The 18,329-nt window shown below is 40.6% G+C and overlaps 1 protein-coding gene across 1 annotated transcript in view; it reads right to left on the minus strand.

The window, feature by feature from the left end:
- nonC (serine/threonine-protein kinase Smg1) overlaps positions 1 to 18,329 on the minus strand; it is a 1,312,439-nt gene that overhangs the window by 742,201 nt on the left and 551,909 nt on the right. The window contains exon 22 of the mRNA XM_080284159.1: positions 4,752 to 4,894. Within this exon, the coding sequence (XP_080140285.1) occupies positions 4,752 to 4,894 (143 nt within the window). The remainder of the gene's footprint in view (positions 1 to 4,751; positions 4,895 to 18,329) is intronic.

Genomic DNA, 18,329 nt, shown 5'->3' on the forward strand with positions numbered 1-18,329 from the left:
TCCAATTATTTTTGTTGTTTTTTATACCCTCTTTTCTCCTTCTCTCCACTGGTACCACTTCCTTAATTTCTGATCCACGACTCTCCAATAAAACATTGTCTTCTCTTCCTCCGTTCTCTGTTCGTTTTTTACCTTTGCTTCCTTTACTAAATCCTTTATTTTAGCTCTTTCATCTTCATTTGGATCTCTACTTATCCAAAGATTTTTTAACCCTTCCTTGTCTGATAATTTCCACGTTCTACTGATGATTTCGTTTACTGTTGCTTGAGACTTAAACTTTACCTTCAATGGCCTTGCCATGTGTGAACAATGCAAACAGTTCTGAGTTTACATCATTTTACCCCCTACTTTTTACATATCCTAGTGTTCTGTTCATGTAACAGTAGTGAGACCAAGTGTTAGGTAGGAGGTCAGCTTGAGACATAACTGCCAGTTATGAATGGCACGTGGGGGTGGGGGTAGGGGTATGATGGAGGGTTGGGAGCTGTAGTAGAGATTGGTGGAGCTCGTTTCATCCCCCCCAACATCTTCCCTGAGTATGCAGGGGTAGAAAAGTGGCACCCCGAGCACAAATTGATGCTCGTGAGTGTACTGTATACATACTGTATAGTGTTTTATGCTTGGCTTTAATCTATTACTTATGTATAATATTGTAGGAAAGTATTTAGGATACAGGGACGAGACACATAGTAACAGTATCTGGTGCAATGCCGAATGGATGGTCAACTGGAGGTACTATGAAACATCCATCGTTCAGCAATATCCAGTGTGGAGGTTTGTTGAATTACGCCCGATAACGGAGAGTTTATTTCGTGATCATCCAAAAAAAAACTGGAGCTGTGGGAAGGAAAAGTCAAAGATGAAAATTTTAGCACAGTGGTTTTGACAAGTGTGTATTTAATTAATTGTATTATACAGGATCTGAGCTAAGCTCGTGTTGTCCTGTTTTCTCTACAAATATTTAGCATCCAATCTAGAGTTAAACACATGGATGCTCTGTGCTTGCACCACCTCCCCCTCCAAATTATTCTAATTGTCTATAGTTCTGTTTGGAAAACTAAATTTCATTACATCACTGTGGCATCAACTCATCTTCAGCTTGAATTCATGTCCTTTTGATCTTTCATCATCTTTCATAAAGAGGTCTTCTCTGTCCACTTGTTCTATTCCCCTTACTCCTCTAAACATTGCAATCAATACACCCCTCTTTCTTCTCTCTCTCAGGATTGGCAATTGCGGCTCTTCTAATATCTCCTCGTAGGACAACTCTCTCAAGCTTGGAGAAGTAGTAGTAGTAGTTGTTCCCTAGGTGATCTGGCCGAACAGTCCCGAGTCCCTTAGGAAGGTCATGGCCAAGACCGGGCTTTCCCAAAGAGCTCTCAAAGTGTGTATGTTGTGTTGCTGGCACAGGTGATTCTGTGCAATGCAGTCTTCCATAATATTAATAGTATGGGGTGCTGTGTTACATCCTGGACAGGCATCAGCAACGGAGTCATTCAGCCTCTTCTGGTGGCTAAAGAGGGCTGGATGGTGACCACATCTCAGCCTGGCCAGGTGGACCCTGTCCTCACGAGGAAGATAGGATTCAGAAGGGTGGATGTCAGGAGGCCGTGCATGCAGTTGTGTGTTGTCTTTAAGTGACTGAATGGAGGGGCGAGTGATTTGAATGTAGATATGCTTCTGGAAGCTGGTCTGAGGTGTCCGATTCCTTTCGTACAATAATTTGAGACGTGATGCTGTTCTTTGTTCTTCATCAGGTGCTGAATGACGATAAAACACTCAGCAAGTTGGGGGAAGAGTCGGCTGAGCCAAGTCGGAATGGTTAACTCTGATTTTGTCCATATGAAAATAAACTTTTTTTAATTACTGATCAGTTTTATTGTGCCCTTGTTTAATTTTAATGTGTCATGCAATAAATTATTTATAGTGGCATTTGTGAAAAGGGGCAAATGGAACTGAGTTGGAAAGAAGTGGTGGAGTGAAGCAGGATGGTGGCCATGACACTTTTCTATCCATTGCCAGACACCTCAATCCCATATGGGGTGGCCACAAACAAATCGCCTCCACGTCACTCTGTCCCCCGTCATTTCACTGCCCTGCTCCCAACTCACACCCTCCTCTCTCATATACTTTTAATAAATGAATATATCTTGTGTGTTACATAAACCTTGCTAAAATTATACTATACTATGTTGTACAGGAGACTGCTTATACTGTAGTTTTACATGGGAGAATAACTTGGATTAAGAGGTCAATATAAGTGGATACTGCCGCAAGTCAGAAGGAACATGGCTATTTCAACATAAACATATATCGCGAGTTTGGAGAAAATTGAGTTCAGTGTGGTGCAGACAGAATAAAGCAAATGCAAAACTCGGGTACCCACTGCATATGTTTTCTTTGCAGGTACCACAGAAAAGCCGATTGTGACTGGTGGGGGTAGTGAAGGGATGCAGCTCAATCATGATATTGAATAAATATGCAAAAAGGACTGCTCTTTTCTCTGTGAAGGCATCGAAAGTTAGGTCCTGTAAAGGTAAAGCAGTGCTTTGCAGCAATGATCAGAAAAAAATCTATACTGTCCCGACCAATCTGCCAGGTCAGAGGTCTGCAACTAAACTCCATATTACAAACTGTAATGTTTTTTAAAAAATAGTCTGCTGGTCTACAGACAGCAAAGATAAGGAATAAAGAAATGGATGGGGTGAGCGAGTGGGTGGGGTTTTTGTGCATAAGCGGGTGGATGTGTGGCCTTAAAGAGGACATGACTGGAGCCAGGCTTATGCTGCTATTATGTATAAAGCAACTCACCTTTGTCGAGTCAAATGAGAAATACTCAGAAATTTATTTCTTTAAAATTTATGAGCCTGCTCATGGTACTATGACCGATGGTTAAAGGATGTAAATAGAGACCCATTTTAAATGCATTATCACTTACAAACCAAAAGTAATACCATAATTTCAAAGCTCTGGGTGCAAGTGAATTCTATGGAGTGCAGAATGACAAGATATCAACTATTATTATTATTCTCACCATCCACTCACTCAATGTAGTGCTGCTTTGGATGTCTGCCTTTTCCTCCTTTCCTTCCTTCCTCTTCTATCTTTCTTTCCTTCATTCTTTCCTCTTCCTTCTGCCTATGGGTGACTCTACACTGGGTGACAGGCCAAATGGTTTCCTGTACACCAGGAAACCATTTACTATGCTGGGTAGTAACCATATAACCACATTAGGGATCCTGGGGGTTTAGTGGTTAATTAAGGTGCTCCAATTGGCTTGAACCTGTGTAAGTTTATATCCAAGAGGTAGTTGGGGTTTATTGTTCACGTAGTGCCACTCAGGGATGAGTGAGGCTGGTCACTCTCATCTTAAATGTCAGGTCCAATTTGCCTTGCCCCAGGCTCCAGCGCTTCCCATGGGGCGAAATAGGTGCGGATGAAGAATGGATGGATGGATTATTATCATTATTATTATATTAGATGATGAATGAATGAATTATTATTATTATTGTTATTAGAGTGGTAGGTGGGGGTGCTTACCATCCACTCACTCAATGTAGTGCTGCTCTTGAATGGTTGCCATTTCCTCTCTTCCTTCCTTCCTTCTTTCTTTCCTTCCTCTTATGTCGCTTTTTTCCTACATTCTTTCCTCTTCCTTCTGTCTATGAGTGACTCTACACTAAGTGACAAGCCAAATGGTTTCCTGTACACCAGGACACCATTTACCGTACTATGCTGGGTGGGAAACCATATAACAAAACTATGACGCCTGGTGGTTTAGCGGGTAATTAAGGCGCTCCAATCGGCTTGAGGCTGTGTTGGTTCAAATGTAAGGGGTGGCTGGGGTTTATTGCTCACGTAATGCCACTCAAGGATGAGTGAGGCTGGTAACTCTCATATTAAATGTCAGGACCAACTTGCCTAGCCCCAAGCTCCTACGCTCATCATTGAGCAACAGTGGTTTCGATGATGAATGGATAGAGTACATTATCTGATGATGATGATGATGAAGATGATGATGATTAGTAGTAGTAGTAGTATCCATCCATCATCCAATCCTACATTGCCCCATAAGGAGTACAAGAGCCCAGGACGAGGCAGTTGGTCCCGACATTTAAGATGAGAATGGCCAGCCCCACTCATCCCTGAGCGGCATTACATGAGCAATCAACCACAACCATCCCTTGGATATAAACCTCCACCGGCTCAATCCGATTTGAGCGCAATAATTACCCACTAAACCACCAAGTGCTAAAATTTGTTAAATGGTTACCACCCAGTGTAGCAAATAACTTCTTGCTGTACAAGAAACCATTTGGCTTGTCACTCAGTGTAGAGTCACCCACAGGCAGAAGGAAGTGGACAGAATGAAGGAAAGAAAGACAGAAGAGGGAGTGTAGAGTTGCCCATAGGTGGAAGGAAAAGGAAAGAATGAAGGAAAGGAAGACAGAAGAGGATGGAAGGAAAGAGGGATGGAGAAGAAAGGCTAGACACCCAAAAGCAGCACTACATCGAGTGAATGGATGGTGAGCGCCCCCACCTACCACAAATTATTATTATTATTTATTATTATTATTATTATTATCACTATCTTACTACTAAAAAATGCAAGTTCTTCCTAATTCAAAATTTCTTCCATACAGTACAGTACATACAGTAATCCTCCATGGCTTAATACAGTACAAAAAACTTTAGTGTAGATAAACAGTGTTCAAACCACAAAATGCTAACAATTCCAGAAATGAACCTACTGAACATGGGCAAGGTTTCTGTAGTTGTTAAGAAGACCAGAAGAAGCTGTGGTCCCTTCAGTGTCCTTTTGGCTGCTATGAACCTGCAACATCCATTTCTGCAGTTCTCCCCATTGACTCAGCTTACTGTAACTCTCAGCTATCTGCAAAGAGATTCACACATCAGAGGAAAAAACATTATTTTAAAAGATTACATTAACAAATATAATTGTTATTTTATGCAATATCTATATACACAGATAGACAGATTGACTGACAGATAGATATGAGTGGCAGGTGCTGGCAACCATCACCAACTCACTCGATACAGTACTGCCTACTTCTTCCTTCAGCTTTATTATTCTTTTTCTGTGTATGCTCTCTTTTAGTATTTCTCCTATCTTTTTTTTCACTATTATATTACTGTTCTTTTCTTATCAGGTGGCTTTACACTGAGTAACACGTTTAAACAGTTTAATGTAAGTCAGGAAGCCATTTACAAAGCAGGGTGGTAACCATATAGCCAACCCGTATGTGTTCCCTACATGTCAAACAGTGGATTGGTGGAGAGTTAGTGTCCCCCCCCATAAAACAAATAACTGAAAGACAAATGGCTACCCCTTGTGAGACAAGGCATTTAGCCATAGCTAGATACCCCTGTAGACACACACACACACACACACACACACACACACACACACACACACACACACACACACGAACGAACAGCCGGAGAGAGCAGACGTCCCAGCCATAGCTGCTAACCTTAAGTAGTTTCAGGAATTTTGTCTGTCCTGTCTCCTAAGGTCTTGTTTTAAATTCAAAATAATGAAAGTTAATAAACAACCAAAAATGTAAAGATTTATTGACTAGATTGTACATGAATGTTTGTAGTTTTTTTTTTCGGTAACAGCTGTTTTGGTATTTAACCAACATCAAACATAGCCGAAAATATAAACAATGAGGGACTAGAATTTCAAGGATTTGATGCCAATACCAATGTCATGGACCTGGTTAAAACATTAATTATGAGGATTAGTGAACTCGAAAATAAAGTAGAGAATCTAGTGATAAAGGATGTGTCAGCAAATACGGAAACTACCATACAGAGTCTGATCCAGTCCAACGAAACAGCCAATGAAGAGATTAGGAATTTGAAGCGGGAAAATGTTGAACTGAGGAGGAAACTAGAAGAGAGTACTAATAAAACGGAGAAGGTGAGTAATGTATTAGAAGAACATAAGGCAAAGTGGGCACACGTAGAAGAAGAGCAGAAAGAAGTGGTCAGCTTAGGAGAGATCATCCAGGAAGAAAGGGAAATGAACAAGAAAGAAATGGAAGAAAATGTAGTGAAAATACTGAAGAAAAAAGAGAAAATAGTGAGAGAAACTGCAGAAAGGAACAGATGTGTGGTAGTATTTGGAAACAGGTAAGAGGAGGAAAAGGTTAGGTTCGTAAGACTCGAGAGGGACACGAACCTGGTGAGAGGAATATTAGGCAAGACTGGCCCCGAAGGAGACAAGTGGGTAAAAGAAATTGAGGAAGTAAGGAGGATAGGGCCTTACAAGAAAGGGGAAACAAGACCAATGAGAGTCAAGTTTACATCAGAAAGTGTAATAAATGAGATACTTAAAAGTGACCTGGAAATTAAGCAAAGAGGCAGGGATGGAAAATATTATAATAAGAAAAGAACTGAATGAAGAAGAAAGAGAAGTTTTAAAATCATTAAAGGAAGAAGTAAAGGAAAAAAATGATAAGAGGACAGAGGAAGAATGTAATACTTTTTTTTGGAGAGTATTGGATATGAAAGTAAGGAAATGGTATTTAAGGAAATAGAAGTGAAGGAAACTAAGGGGGATGGTTGTGAAAGATCAGAAGTTGAGGAAGTGGTATGGACAGAGAGTAGAAGAGAAGAGGGTATTAATAATGTCAAAAATAATTTGAAGGTGATATATACTAATGTTGATGGTTTCATATCGACAAGGATCGAAATTAATGATTTCTTGAGAGAACATGAACCTGATGTCATGTGCTTTGAAGAGACCAAATTAAGAGAAGATATTGATGTTAGTTTGCGAGATGGTAAATACAAACTGTGGAGAAAAGACAGAAGAGAAAAAAAGGGAGGAGGAGTGATGATAGCAGTGAAGAACAACATAAATGTAGATACTGTGGAAATGGGAGAAGGCAGGGCTGAAGTGATATATATGAAATTAGAAACTGGAGAGAATGTTAAGAGAGATGTGGCAGTAGTGTATGTTCCCCCAAAGACGAGAGCATGGAAGGATGACGAATACCATGAGATGTTGTCAGATATGGCTAGCTACTTGCAAAAAATAATTGAGAAAAGCAATAATATAATTTTGGTGGGTGACTTTAATTGTAAAGAGGTGAACTGGGAGGAATGGTACTAGAGAGGCGGCGAGGATTCGTGGGGCACTATGTTATTAATTATAATAATGAATAATGTGAGGACGCAATGGATCAAAGAAGAGACACGGTTTCGAGGTGAGGACACACCAGCAAGGTTAGATTTACTGTTCACCAAAGAACCCGATGTAATAGAATCATTGGAATATCTCTGTCCTTTGGGAAAAAGTGATCACGTGGTCATTGAGTTCCAGATGTTAATAGGAAACGTCGAGCCAAGAGACGAGCTTCATAGACAGGGAAGATACAACTTTGGGAAAGCAAATTTTACAGGATTGAGAATTTTTTTTGAAAACGCGGATTGGAGAAAATTCAGAGAAACAAGAGAAATACAGAGGAAGTGGGATATCTTTCTAGACCTCTATAATTTGGGAGTGGAAAAATTTGTACCAAGAGTAAGAGGGAAAGAAAACAGGAAAAAGGAGTGGTTTAATAGAAGGTGTATGATAGCAAAAAAAGAGAGAGATAAGGCGTGGAACAATTGGAGAAAGAGAGGTAACGACAGAACAAAGGAAGAATATAAAAGAACAAGAAATGAATACACAAGAATACGTAGAGAAGAAGAAAGGAATTTTGAAAAAGGTATAATTGACAAATGCAAGGATGAACCCAAACTGTTTTATAGATTTGTTAATGGCAAACTGAAACAAAAGGAAGGAATCACCAAACTGAAAGTAGAAGGTGAGGTCTTTAAGGATGCGGCAATGCAAGCAGAAATAATGAACAAACGTTTCCAGTCAGTTTTCACTAAAGAAAAGGAGCTTGTGGAAGAGGAGGGAGTGATTAGAAATGTTCCGGTGATGAAAGATATAAAAGTGGAGGTACAGAAAGTGTATAAATTACTGGAAACTCAAGATGTAAGGAAAGCCTCGGGACCTGATGGAATTTCTAATTGGGTACTGAAGGAATGCAGAGAACAACTGGCAGATAAAATTCACAGCTTAATTGTATGCTCACTGGAAGAGGGGAAAGTGCCAAAAGAATGGAAGAGGGCAGATGTGGTACCAATTTACAAGGGAGGAAACAGGGAAGAACCCCTGAATTATAGACCAGTCTCTCTAACCAGCATGGTCGCAAAATTGTGCGAGAGAATCCTGAAAGACAGATGGATAAAATATCTGGAAGAGATGAATATTTTGGCTGAATGTCAGTTTGGATTCAGAAGTGGAAGGTCATGTGTTTCTAACCTGTTGAGCTTTTACTCAAGAGCGATTGATGTGGTACAGGAGAGAGATGGTTCGGTGGATTGTGTGTACTTAGACTTAGAGAAGGCCTTTGACAAGGTACCTCATAAGAGACTAATGTGGAAACTAGAATATATAGGAGGACTAAAGGGGAAACTTCTGGAATGGATGAGATACTTTTTGAGAGACAGACAAATGAGGACAGTAATAAAGGAAAAGATGTCTGGATGGAGGGAAGTAACAAGTGGAGTCCCTCAATGCTCAGTGTTGGCACCAGTAATGTTCCTGATTTACGTAAATGATATGGTAGATGGAATGAACAGTTATGCAAGTCTGTTTGCTGATGATGTAAAGATCTTGAGGAAGGTAGAGGTTGAGGAGGATTGTAAAATACTGCAGGAGGATTTGGATAGGATATACAATTGGAGCCGGACGTGGGAAATGAAATTTAATATAAAGAAATGTAAAATATTGGAAATGGGTAAAAGTACCAGGAGACCATCACTGAATTATTTTTTGGGTAATGAATTAATCACAAAAATGAGAGAAGAGAAAGATTTGGGAGCGCTGGTCCAAGATAGTTCGTCACCAGAAAAGCACATTAACAAGATAGTTGGAGAGACTTATAAACTCTTGACTAACATAAGAGTAGCATTTCATTATATGGATGAGGAAATGATGAAAAAATTGATAGTGGCCATGATCCGCCCCAGGTTAGAATATGCAGCGGTAGTGTGGTCCCCACACAAAAAGAAAGATATAAACAAGATTGAGAGAATACAAAGAACACTAACCAAGATGGTCCCCAGTCTGACAGACCTGTCATACAGAGAGAAGCTGGAAAAACTGGATTTGCCTTCGTTAGAGGAAAGGAGAAAGAGGGGAGACATGACTGCGGTGTTCAGGACCATGGTGGGAGTAGATAAAATTGACAAAGAAGATCTGTTTGTATGGGATAAGAGAGCAACAAGAGGACACGGAATGAAATTGAAAAAGTCAAGCTGCTTGAAGGATATCAAGAAATATAGCTTTCCTTACACAAGTATAGACTTATGGAATAGCCTGGACAAAGAGATCGTCCAGTCTAAAAACTTAAACGAGTTTAAAGCTAAATTTGACTTATTAAGAAACAGCGACGGAAACCCACGAGCATAGTACATTCCGTGTATATCACAATTAGGTATATTAGGTAAGAACGACTTAGACAAAGAGGCGGTGCATGAGAAAAGCATTCATGTGTGTAAAGGTAGACTTGATAAATGTGGATATGGAGACAGGACAATACGAGCATTGCTCAATTCCTGTATACCACAAATAGGTAAATACAAATATGTAAATACACACACACACACACACACACAGACACACACACACGAGCGAACAGCCATATCGAACGGACGGGTCTTGACTGATCCCAGGCCAAGGCTCAGCCACTGCTGCAAACCTTAAGTAGTTTTCAGGAATTATGTTTGTCCTGTCTCCTATGGTCTTGTTTTCAGTTTAAACTACTGTAAGTTAATACAGACTACCAAAAATGTAAAGATTTATTGGCAAGAGTATACATGAATGTTTGTAGTATTTTCAGTAACAGCTGTTTTGGTACTGTAAGTTGTAACCAACCTCAATCATGGTTGAAAATGTAAACACTGAGGGACTCGAATTTCCAGGATTTGATAGAAATGCTAATGTCATGGATCTGGTTAAAACATTGATTATGAGGATTAGTGAACTTGAAAAGAAAGTGGAGAACCTAGTGTTAAAAGATGTGTCTGAGAATACAGAGATTACTATACAGAGTCTGATCCAGTCTAATGAGATGGCGAATGAAGAGATAAGAAATTTGAAGCGTGAAAATATTGAATTGAGGAGAAAACTAGAAGAGAGTACTAATAAAACGGAGAAGGTGAGCAGTATATTGGAAGAGCATAAGGCAAAGTGGGCACAGGTACAAGAAGAACAGAAAGAAGTGGTCAGCTAAAAAGAAATCATCCAGGAAAAAAGAGAAATGAACAAGATAAAACTGGAAGAAAATATAGTGAAAATACTGAAGAAAAAAGAGAAAATAGTGAGAGAAACTGTAGAAAGGAACAGATGCGTGGTAATGTTTCGAAACAGAGAGGAAGAAGAGAAGGTTAGATCCGTGAGACTCGAGAAAGACACGAACTTGGTAAGAGGAATATTAGGCAAGACTGATCCCGAAGGAGACAAGTGGGTAAAATAAATTAAAGAAGTAAGGAGAATAGGGCATTATAAGAAAGGGGAAACAAGACCAATGAGAGTCAAGTTGTCAGCAGAAAGTATAGTAGATGATATACTTAACGTGACCTGGAAATTAAGCAAAGAGGCAGGGATGGAAAATATTATCATAAGAAAAGATTTGAATGAAGAAGAAAGAGAAGTTGTAAAATCATTGAAGGAAGAAGTAAAGGGAAAAAATGATAAGAGGACAGAGGAAGAATGTAATACTTTTTTTTTGGAGAATAATGGATATGAAAGTAAGGAAGTGGTATTTAAGGAAATAGAAGTGAAGGAAACTAAGGGGGATGGTGTGAAAGATCAGAAGTTGAGGAAGTGGTACTGATGAAGAGTAGGAGAGAAGAGGGAATAAAAAACATCAAAAATAATTTGAAGGTGATATATACTAATGTTGATGTTTTAATATCAACAAGGCTCGAAATTAACGATTTCTTGAGAGAACATGAACCTGATGTTATGTGCTTTGTAGAGACCAAATTAAGAGAAGATATTGATGTTCATTTGCGAGATGGTAAATACAAACAGTGGAGAAAAGACAGAAAAGAAAAAACGGGAGGAGGAGTGATGATAGCAGTGAAGAACAACATAAATGTAGATACCGTGGAAATGGAAAAAGGCAGGGCTGAAGTGATATATATGAAATTAGAAACTGGAGAGAATGTTAAGAGAAATATAGTGGTAGTGTATATTCCCCTTAAGATGAGAGCATGGAAGAATGACGAATACCAGGAGATGTTGTCAGATATGGCTAGCTGTTTACAAAAAGTAATTGAGAAAAGCAATAATATAATATTGGTGGGTGACTTTAATTGTAAAGAGGTGAACTGGGAGGAATGGTACTCGGGAGGCGTTGAGGATTCGAGGGGCACTATGTTATTAAATATAATAATGAATAATGTAGTGACGCAATGGGTTAAAGAAGAGACACGGTTTCGAGGTGAAGACACACCAGAAAGGTTAGATTTACTGTTTACCAAAGAACCCGATGTAATAGAATCATTGAACTATCACCTGTCCTTTAGGAAGAAGTGATCATGTGGTCATTGAGTTCCAGATGATAGTAGGGAACGTTGAGCCAAGAGACGAGCTTCATAGACAGGGAAGATACAACTTTGGGAAAGCAAATTTTACAGGACTGAGAAACTTTTTTGTAAATGCGGATTGCAGAAAATTCAGAGAAACAAGAGAGATACAGAGGACGTGGGATATCTTTCTAGACCTCTATAATTTGGGAGTGGAAAAATTTGTACCAAGAGTAAGAAGGAAAGAAAACAGGAAAAAGGAGTGGTTTAATAGAAGGTGTATGATTGCAAAAAGAGAGAGAGATAAGGCATGGAACAATTGGAGAAAGAGAGGTAACAACAGAACAAAGGAAGAATATATAAGAATTAGAAATGAATACACAAGAATACGTAGAGAAGAAGAAAGGAATTTTGAAAAAGGTATAATAGACAAAAACAAGGATGAACCCAAACTGTTTTATAGATCAGTTAATGGCAAACTGAAAAAAGAAGAAGGAATCACCAAACTGAAAGTAAAAGGAGAGGTCTATAAAGATGTAGCAATGCAAGCTGAAATAATGAACAAATGTTTCCAATTGGTTTTCACTAATGAAAACGAGTTTGTGGAAGGGGAGGGAGTGATTAGCAATGTACCAGTGATAAAAGATATAAAAGTGGAGGTACAGGAAGTGTATAAATTACTGGAAACTCAAGATGTAAGGAAAGCCCCAGGACCTAATGGAATTTCTAACTGAGTACTGAAGGAATGCAGAGAACAACTGGCGGATAAAATTCACAGTTTAATCGTGTGTTCTCTGGAAGAGGGGAAAGTGCCACAAGAATGGAAGAGGGCAAAATGTGGTACCAATTTATAAGGGAGGAAACAGGGAAAAATCCCTGAATTATAGACCAGTGTCTCTAACCAGCATGGTTGCATAGTTGTGCGAGAGAATCCTGAAAGACAGATGGATAAAATATCTAGAAGAGATGAATATTTTGGCTGAATGTCAGTTTGGATTTAGAAGTGGAAGGTCATGTGTTTCAAACTTGTTGAGCTTTTACTCTAAAGCGATTGATGTGGTACAGGAGAGAGATGGTTGGGTGGATTGTGTATACTTAGACTTAGAGATGGCTTTGACAAGGTACCTCATAAGAGACTAATGTGGAAACTAGAATACATAGGAGGACTGAAGGGGAAACTTCTGGAATGGATAAGAGACTTTTTGAGAGACAGACAAATGAGGACAGTAATAAAGGATAGGATATCTGGATGGAGGGAAGTAACAAGTGGAGTCCCTCAAGGCTCGGTGTTGGCGCCAGTAATGTCCCTGATTTACGTAAATGATATGGTAAATGGAGTGAACAGTTATGCAAGTCTGTTTGCTGATGATGTAAAGATCTTGAGGAAGGTAGAGGTTAAGGAGGATTGTAAAATGCTGCAGGAGGATTTAGATAGAATACACGATTGGAGCCGGAAGTGGGAAATGAAATTAAACATTTGCCGAGTTCTTTATAATAATCTATCTATCTATCTCTATCTATAGCCTGACGCCCTAATCCCGCAAAGGGTGGCCGCAGACAAAACGCCTCCAAGTCACTCTGTCACCCACCAATTGACTTCCCTCCCCCCAACTCACCCCCCCCTCCCTCATATACCTCTCAACTCCATCCCTCCACCTCATCCTCGGTCTACCCCTCCCTCTCCCTCCCTCCACCTCACCTACATACACCCTCTTAGTCAGTCTTTCATTCTCCATTCTCTCCACATGTCCAAACCACCTCAGTGTATTTCTCCTAATCTTTTTAACCACATCCACATCTACCCCACAACGTTAGTTCACTTCTTCATCTGTCAACCTGTCCCTCCACGTCACTCCACATGCTCCTCTCAAGTAACTCATTTCCACTGCTCTCACTCTTGACTTGTTCCCCTCTTGCAATGTCCACGCCTCGCTTCCATACATCAGGGTAGGGATCACAATACCATCATGCAGTGACTTCTTAACTTCCATACTCACCTCCCTATTTCTCATCACTGCTTTCAGGGTACCAACAACCTTCCTTCCCTGCTGTACCCTTTCACGTACTTCATCCCCCAAAGTTCCATCCTTACTCATCACACTACCCAAGTACTTGAATGCACTCACATTCTCCATATCCTCACCATCCAACCTCACTGCACACTCTGTGACTTCATTCCTCTCAAACACCATAACTTTACTTTTGTTTACATTAACTTTCAGCTTCCTCCTCCTACACACTGTCCCAAACTCATTCACCAAACCTTGCAATTCCCATTCATCTTCACTCAACAATACTGTATCATCAGCAAACAGCAACACCGGAAGCTTCCAAATCTCACCCTCATTCATTAGGGCCACCCCCACATCCACTGCCCTACCTTGTACCTCCTTTACAACCCCATCCATATATATATTAAACAGCCATGGAGACATTACACAACCCTGTTTCAGTCCCACATTGAGATCAAAGAACTCACTCAGCTCACCATCCACTCGCACCGTAGCCCTAGCTCCTTCGTACATACTCTTCACAGCACTCAACAATTTCCCCTCCACTCCATATATTCTTAATACCTTCCACATACCTTGCCTATCTATTCTGTCATAAGCTGTCTCCAAGTCCATGAAGGCAGCATACACTTTCCTTCCCTTCTCTAGATACTTCTCCACTAAACATCTTAGAACAAATATCTGATCTACACACCCTTTTCCCTTCCTAAATCCCCCTTGTTCTTCTCCAACTAGCTCCTCTGTCATATGCCTAACCCTATCAATGAGTATTCTACCATATATTTTACCAGTCACACTAAGAAGGCAAATACCCCTATGGTTACCACATACTTCTCTCTCCCCTTTTCCTTTGTACAGAGGAACAATTATACCTGATTTCCAGTCCTCTGGAACCCTTCCCTCTTCCCAAGCCAATCTACACAACTTCCATATCCACTCCACAACAATCTCACCCCCATACCTAAGCATTTCATCACACACTCCATCAATTCCTGGGGCCTTTCCCAACTTAATCTTCTTCATCGCTTCCACTACTTCCGACCTACTGATCTCTTCCTCCCTCCTCTCATCTCTTCTTCTCCCAGCCATTCCCCAACCACTTATACTCACACTGCTCTCACTCTCTACATTCAACAAATCCTCAAAGTGCTCCTTCCATCTCCTCAATTTCTCTCTCTTCTCCACCAACAATCTATTATTCCTATCCTTCACTCCCCTACTATTTCCCCTTTCACACTGCCTTACTTTCTTTACCTCCTTCCAAAACAATTTCTTACTCTCCCTCCATTTCACACTCAGATTCCTCCCAAACTCTTCATCCACTTTCTTCTTACTCTCCTTCATCAGTCTCTTAACCTCCCTTCTCCTGGCCACATATACCTCTCTCTTTTCTCTCTCATCTTCTCCCCTACCTCTACTCGCCAGCCATTCACCATATGCCTTCTTCTTTTGTTCCACAGCTCGTTTCACCTCATCATTCCACCATGCTGTCCCTTGCACCTCCTCCTCACTCCACAAACCGCCTCACACGCTGCGCTTATCTCTTCCGTGAATATCTTACATACTTCTTCCACCCCTTCCATCTGCTCTAGCTCATACCTTCCCAATCTTTCTTCCACTATGCTCTTATACTCTGTCCTTTTCTCACTATCTTGCAATTTCTCCACTCTTCTCACAGGAGCTGCTTCCTCCTGTCTTCCCCTTCGCCTCCTCAACCACTTTCTTTGCAGCTCTACCTTGGCCATCACTAAGTGATGGTCCGAGACTCCATTCCCCCACCCTCTCCACACCCTTGCATCCAACACTTGTCTTCTCATTCGCTCATCCACACACACGTAGTCTATCATTGCCTTTCGTTCAACAAGTTCACCATCCATCCTCCTCATTACTCTCCATGTATACCGGTGGATCATCTTATGACGAAAGTAGGTGTTGGCTATTGCCAACCCCTTACCAGCACAGATGTCCACCAAAGCACTACCATTCCCATCTACATCACCTGACACACCCCACTGACCAACCACTCCATCCACTCGTACATTCCCAACTTTGCCATTCATGTCTCCAATCAACAGCACTCTCTCGCTCCTCTCAAACTTGTCCATACATGCTTCTACTCTCGCCCAAAACTCATCTTTCACTCTTGCCACTTGGTCCTCTGTTGGAGCATACACACATACAATCGCCCATGCTTGTATACCTACTTTCATCCTCACCCATACAATCCTTGCACCCACTGTTCCATACTCTCTTATATTCTCCTTCCACTTCTTGCTTATCATCAGACATACTCCCTCTCTTGCCCTCTCATTCTCACTGACTCCCGCACATATACCTACACCATATTCCCATTCTCTCATCCTTTCACCTTTCCATTTAGTTTCAGTCAATCCACATATATCCACTTTTGCATCCTCAAGCACCTGGACAATCTCTCTCTCTTTCACTTCATCATTCACTCCTCTCATATTCCACGTTCCTACCCTCAGAATGTCCTTTGTCCATTCCTTAGTCGTCAACGTATGGTCCGTCCGGGTCCGAGGCGCTTTATTTGCTTTTTTAGTTAGTTCTTTTTACGGGGTGGGGCACTAACCCACCACCAACCCTTTTAGTCGCCTCGTACGACAAGCAGGGATACTGGGGGAGTATTCTTGAAACCCCCCTACCCCCAGGGGGGGGTAGCCAGATTGTGGTACAAGTAGTGAAATGGGTTACTTTTGGAAGTCCTGTGCTACTAAATTTTGAATTTCGACACACACACACACACACACACACACACACACATATATATATATATATATATATATATATATATATATATATATACAGTATATGGATAGATAGATAGATAGATAGATTAGATATAGATACATAGATAAATATAGATAGATAGATAGAATATACAGTATATGTATATAGTCAATCCTCGTAAATCGCGTGTTCATAAATCACGGATTCGTAAATCACAGCTAGGTCGCCATCAGACTGCCAGCAACCTTAAATCACTGTTAAGTCACAAAAATCACAGATCTAGGCACCCAAGTAGGCCTTTTCCGAGGAGAACCGTAAACCACGGCATTCAAACTGAAAATCGTGACCCAACAACCAATCACCGCACGTCCTTGGTGGCATATCTGCATACTAATGCCACCATGTTGTTGTTGTTCTTGTCCCGCCAGTCCGCACACTACCGACTGTCGCCATGGAGTACGAGAGTTACCCGCCTTTTTTGTGAAACCTCCCCCCGCCTCCTACCTGCCATGACCCCTCCCGATCCCCCAGTGAAGTGCTCTAAGCAGTATGGCGTCACAAAGCTGCCGCAGTTGTTGTACAGTCAACATTTGGAGCTCCTTCGTCGTGTTGAGAGGGGAGAGAAGTTTTCAAAGCTGGCGAAAGAGTTTGGGAAGAACAAATGCTGAGAGGTTCCACGTTCTTCCCAACATCACCCCACTCCATTCACTTAAGCAATTTCGTCATAGGATTAAGGTGAGATCCCTTAACATGGCTTATTTGTCTTTAATACATGCACTGAATATTCCTAAATTTGTATGTTTGTGTTTGATGGTGCCTAGATAGGTGTAGGTCGGGTGCTGTGTGGGCAGGTTGGCCACAGTCCAGACCCAGATTAATTTTTCACATAGGAGTTATTATTCATAAATCACGGAATTCATAAATCACGGAATTCGTAAATCACGGCAGTGGTCCAGATCCAAATTGCCGCGATTTACGAGGATTGAGTGTATATACTGTATAATATATATATATATATATATATATATATATGTATTTATATCTATCTATCTATCTATATATATATATATATATATATATATATATATATATATGTATTTATATCTATCTATCTATCTATATATATATATATATATATATATATGTACAGGATATATATATATATTTACCATACATAATTATGTTGGGTTACTTTATACCAAAATACGCTACTTTTGAGGCCTGTTTCCGCTACTTTTGGTCACAAGACTCTGGCAACCCTGGTTCCAAGACATCTTTGTTTACACTTCTCTGCCAGCCACCATCACGTGCAGTACACTTCTCTGCCAGCCAGCTTCACATTGCAGCATTTTGCCTGTGTTCTGTTGTGATTCCTTCCTTTGCTGAGGACTTGAGAACACATAATGGCTGATGAAACACAGAAATGTGGAATGGGTGACCTTGGCAGACCACCAACTAAGGCATCCAACGCACCATACATTATATGTACATCAAGCCAATCATTTTCTTTTCTTATGTGAGTTTTTCTATTTTGTATTGTTTCTTGGCTAAAATAAATTAAAATGAATCATGTTATGTGTGTTTATTACATGATTTACACCCAGTAATGTTGCAATATAGGTGGAAAATCAGTCAAGTCATGCATGCTCAGAACCAATTTATTTTTTTCCCATTAGTTATTCAGTTCAGATTTGGTGAATTCCAGTTTGGTGAGTTTTTTTTCACACCTATTACTCACCAAACGTAAGAGTTCACTGTACCGTACTGATATTGTACTCAGCATGGGAGGGTCTCTCTCTCTCACTCTCTCTCTATGGTGCGAGTGCCTGCCGGTGGCGAGCGATTTTTGACCTTCAGTAGAGGTGGACGGCCCTGTCATCAAACATGTACTCGTGGCTTGTGGTCTCTGTTCAATGGTGGTGGTGGATGGGCAAGACAGCCCTG

The sequence above is a fragment of the Coenobita brevimanus genome, chromosome 100, assembly GCF_032717465.1.
Source record: "Coenobita brevimanus isolate Jiangsu-jjx chromosome 100, ASM3271746v2, whole genome shotgun sequence".
Lineage (NCBI taxonomy): Eukaryota > Metazoa > Arthropoda > Malacostraca > Decapoda > Coenobitidae > Coenobita > Coenobita brevimanus.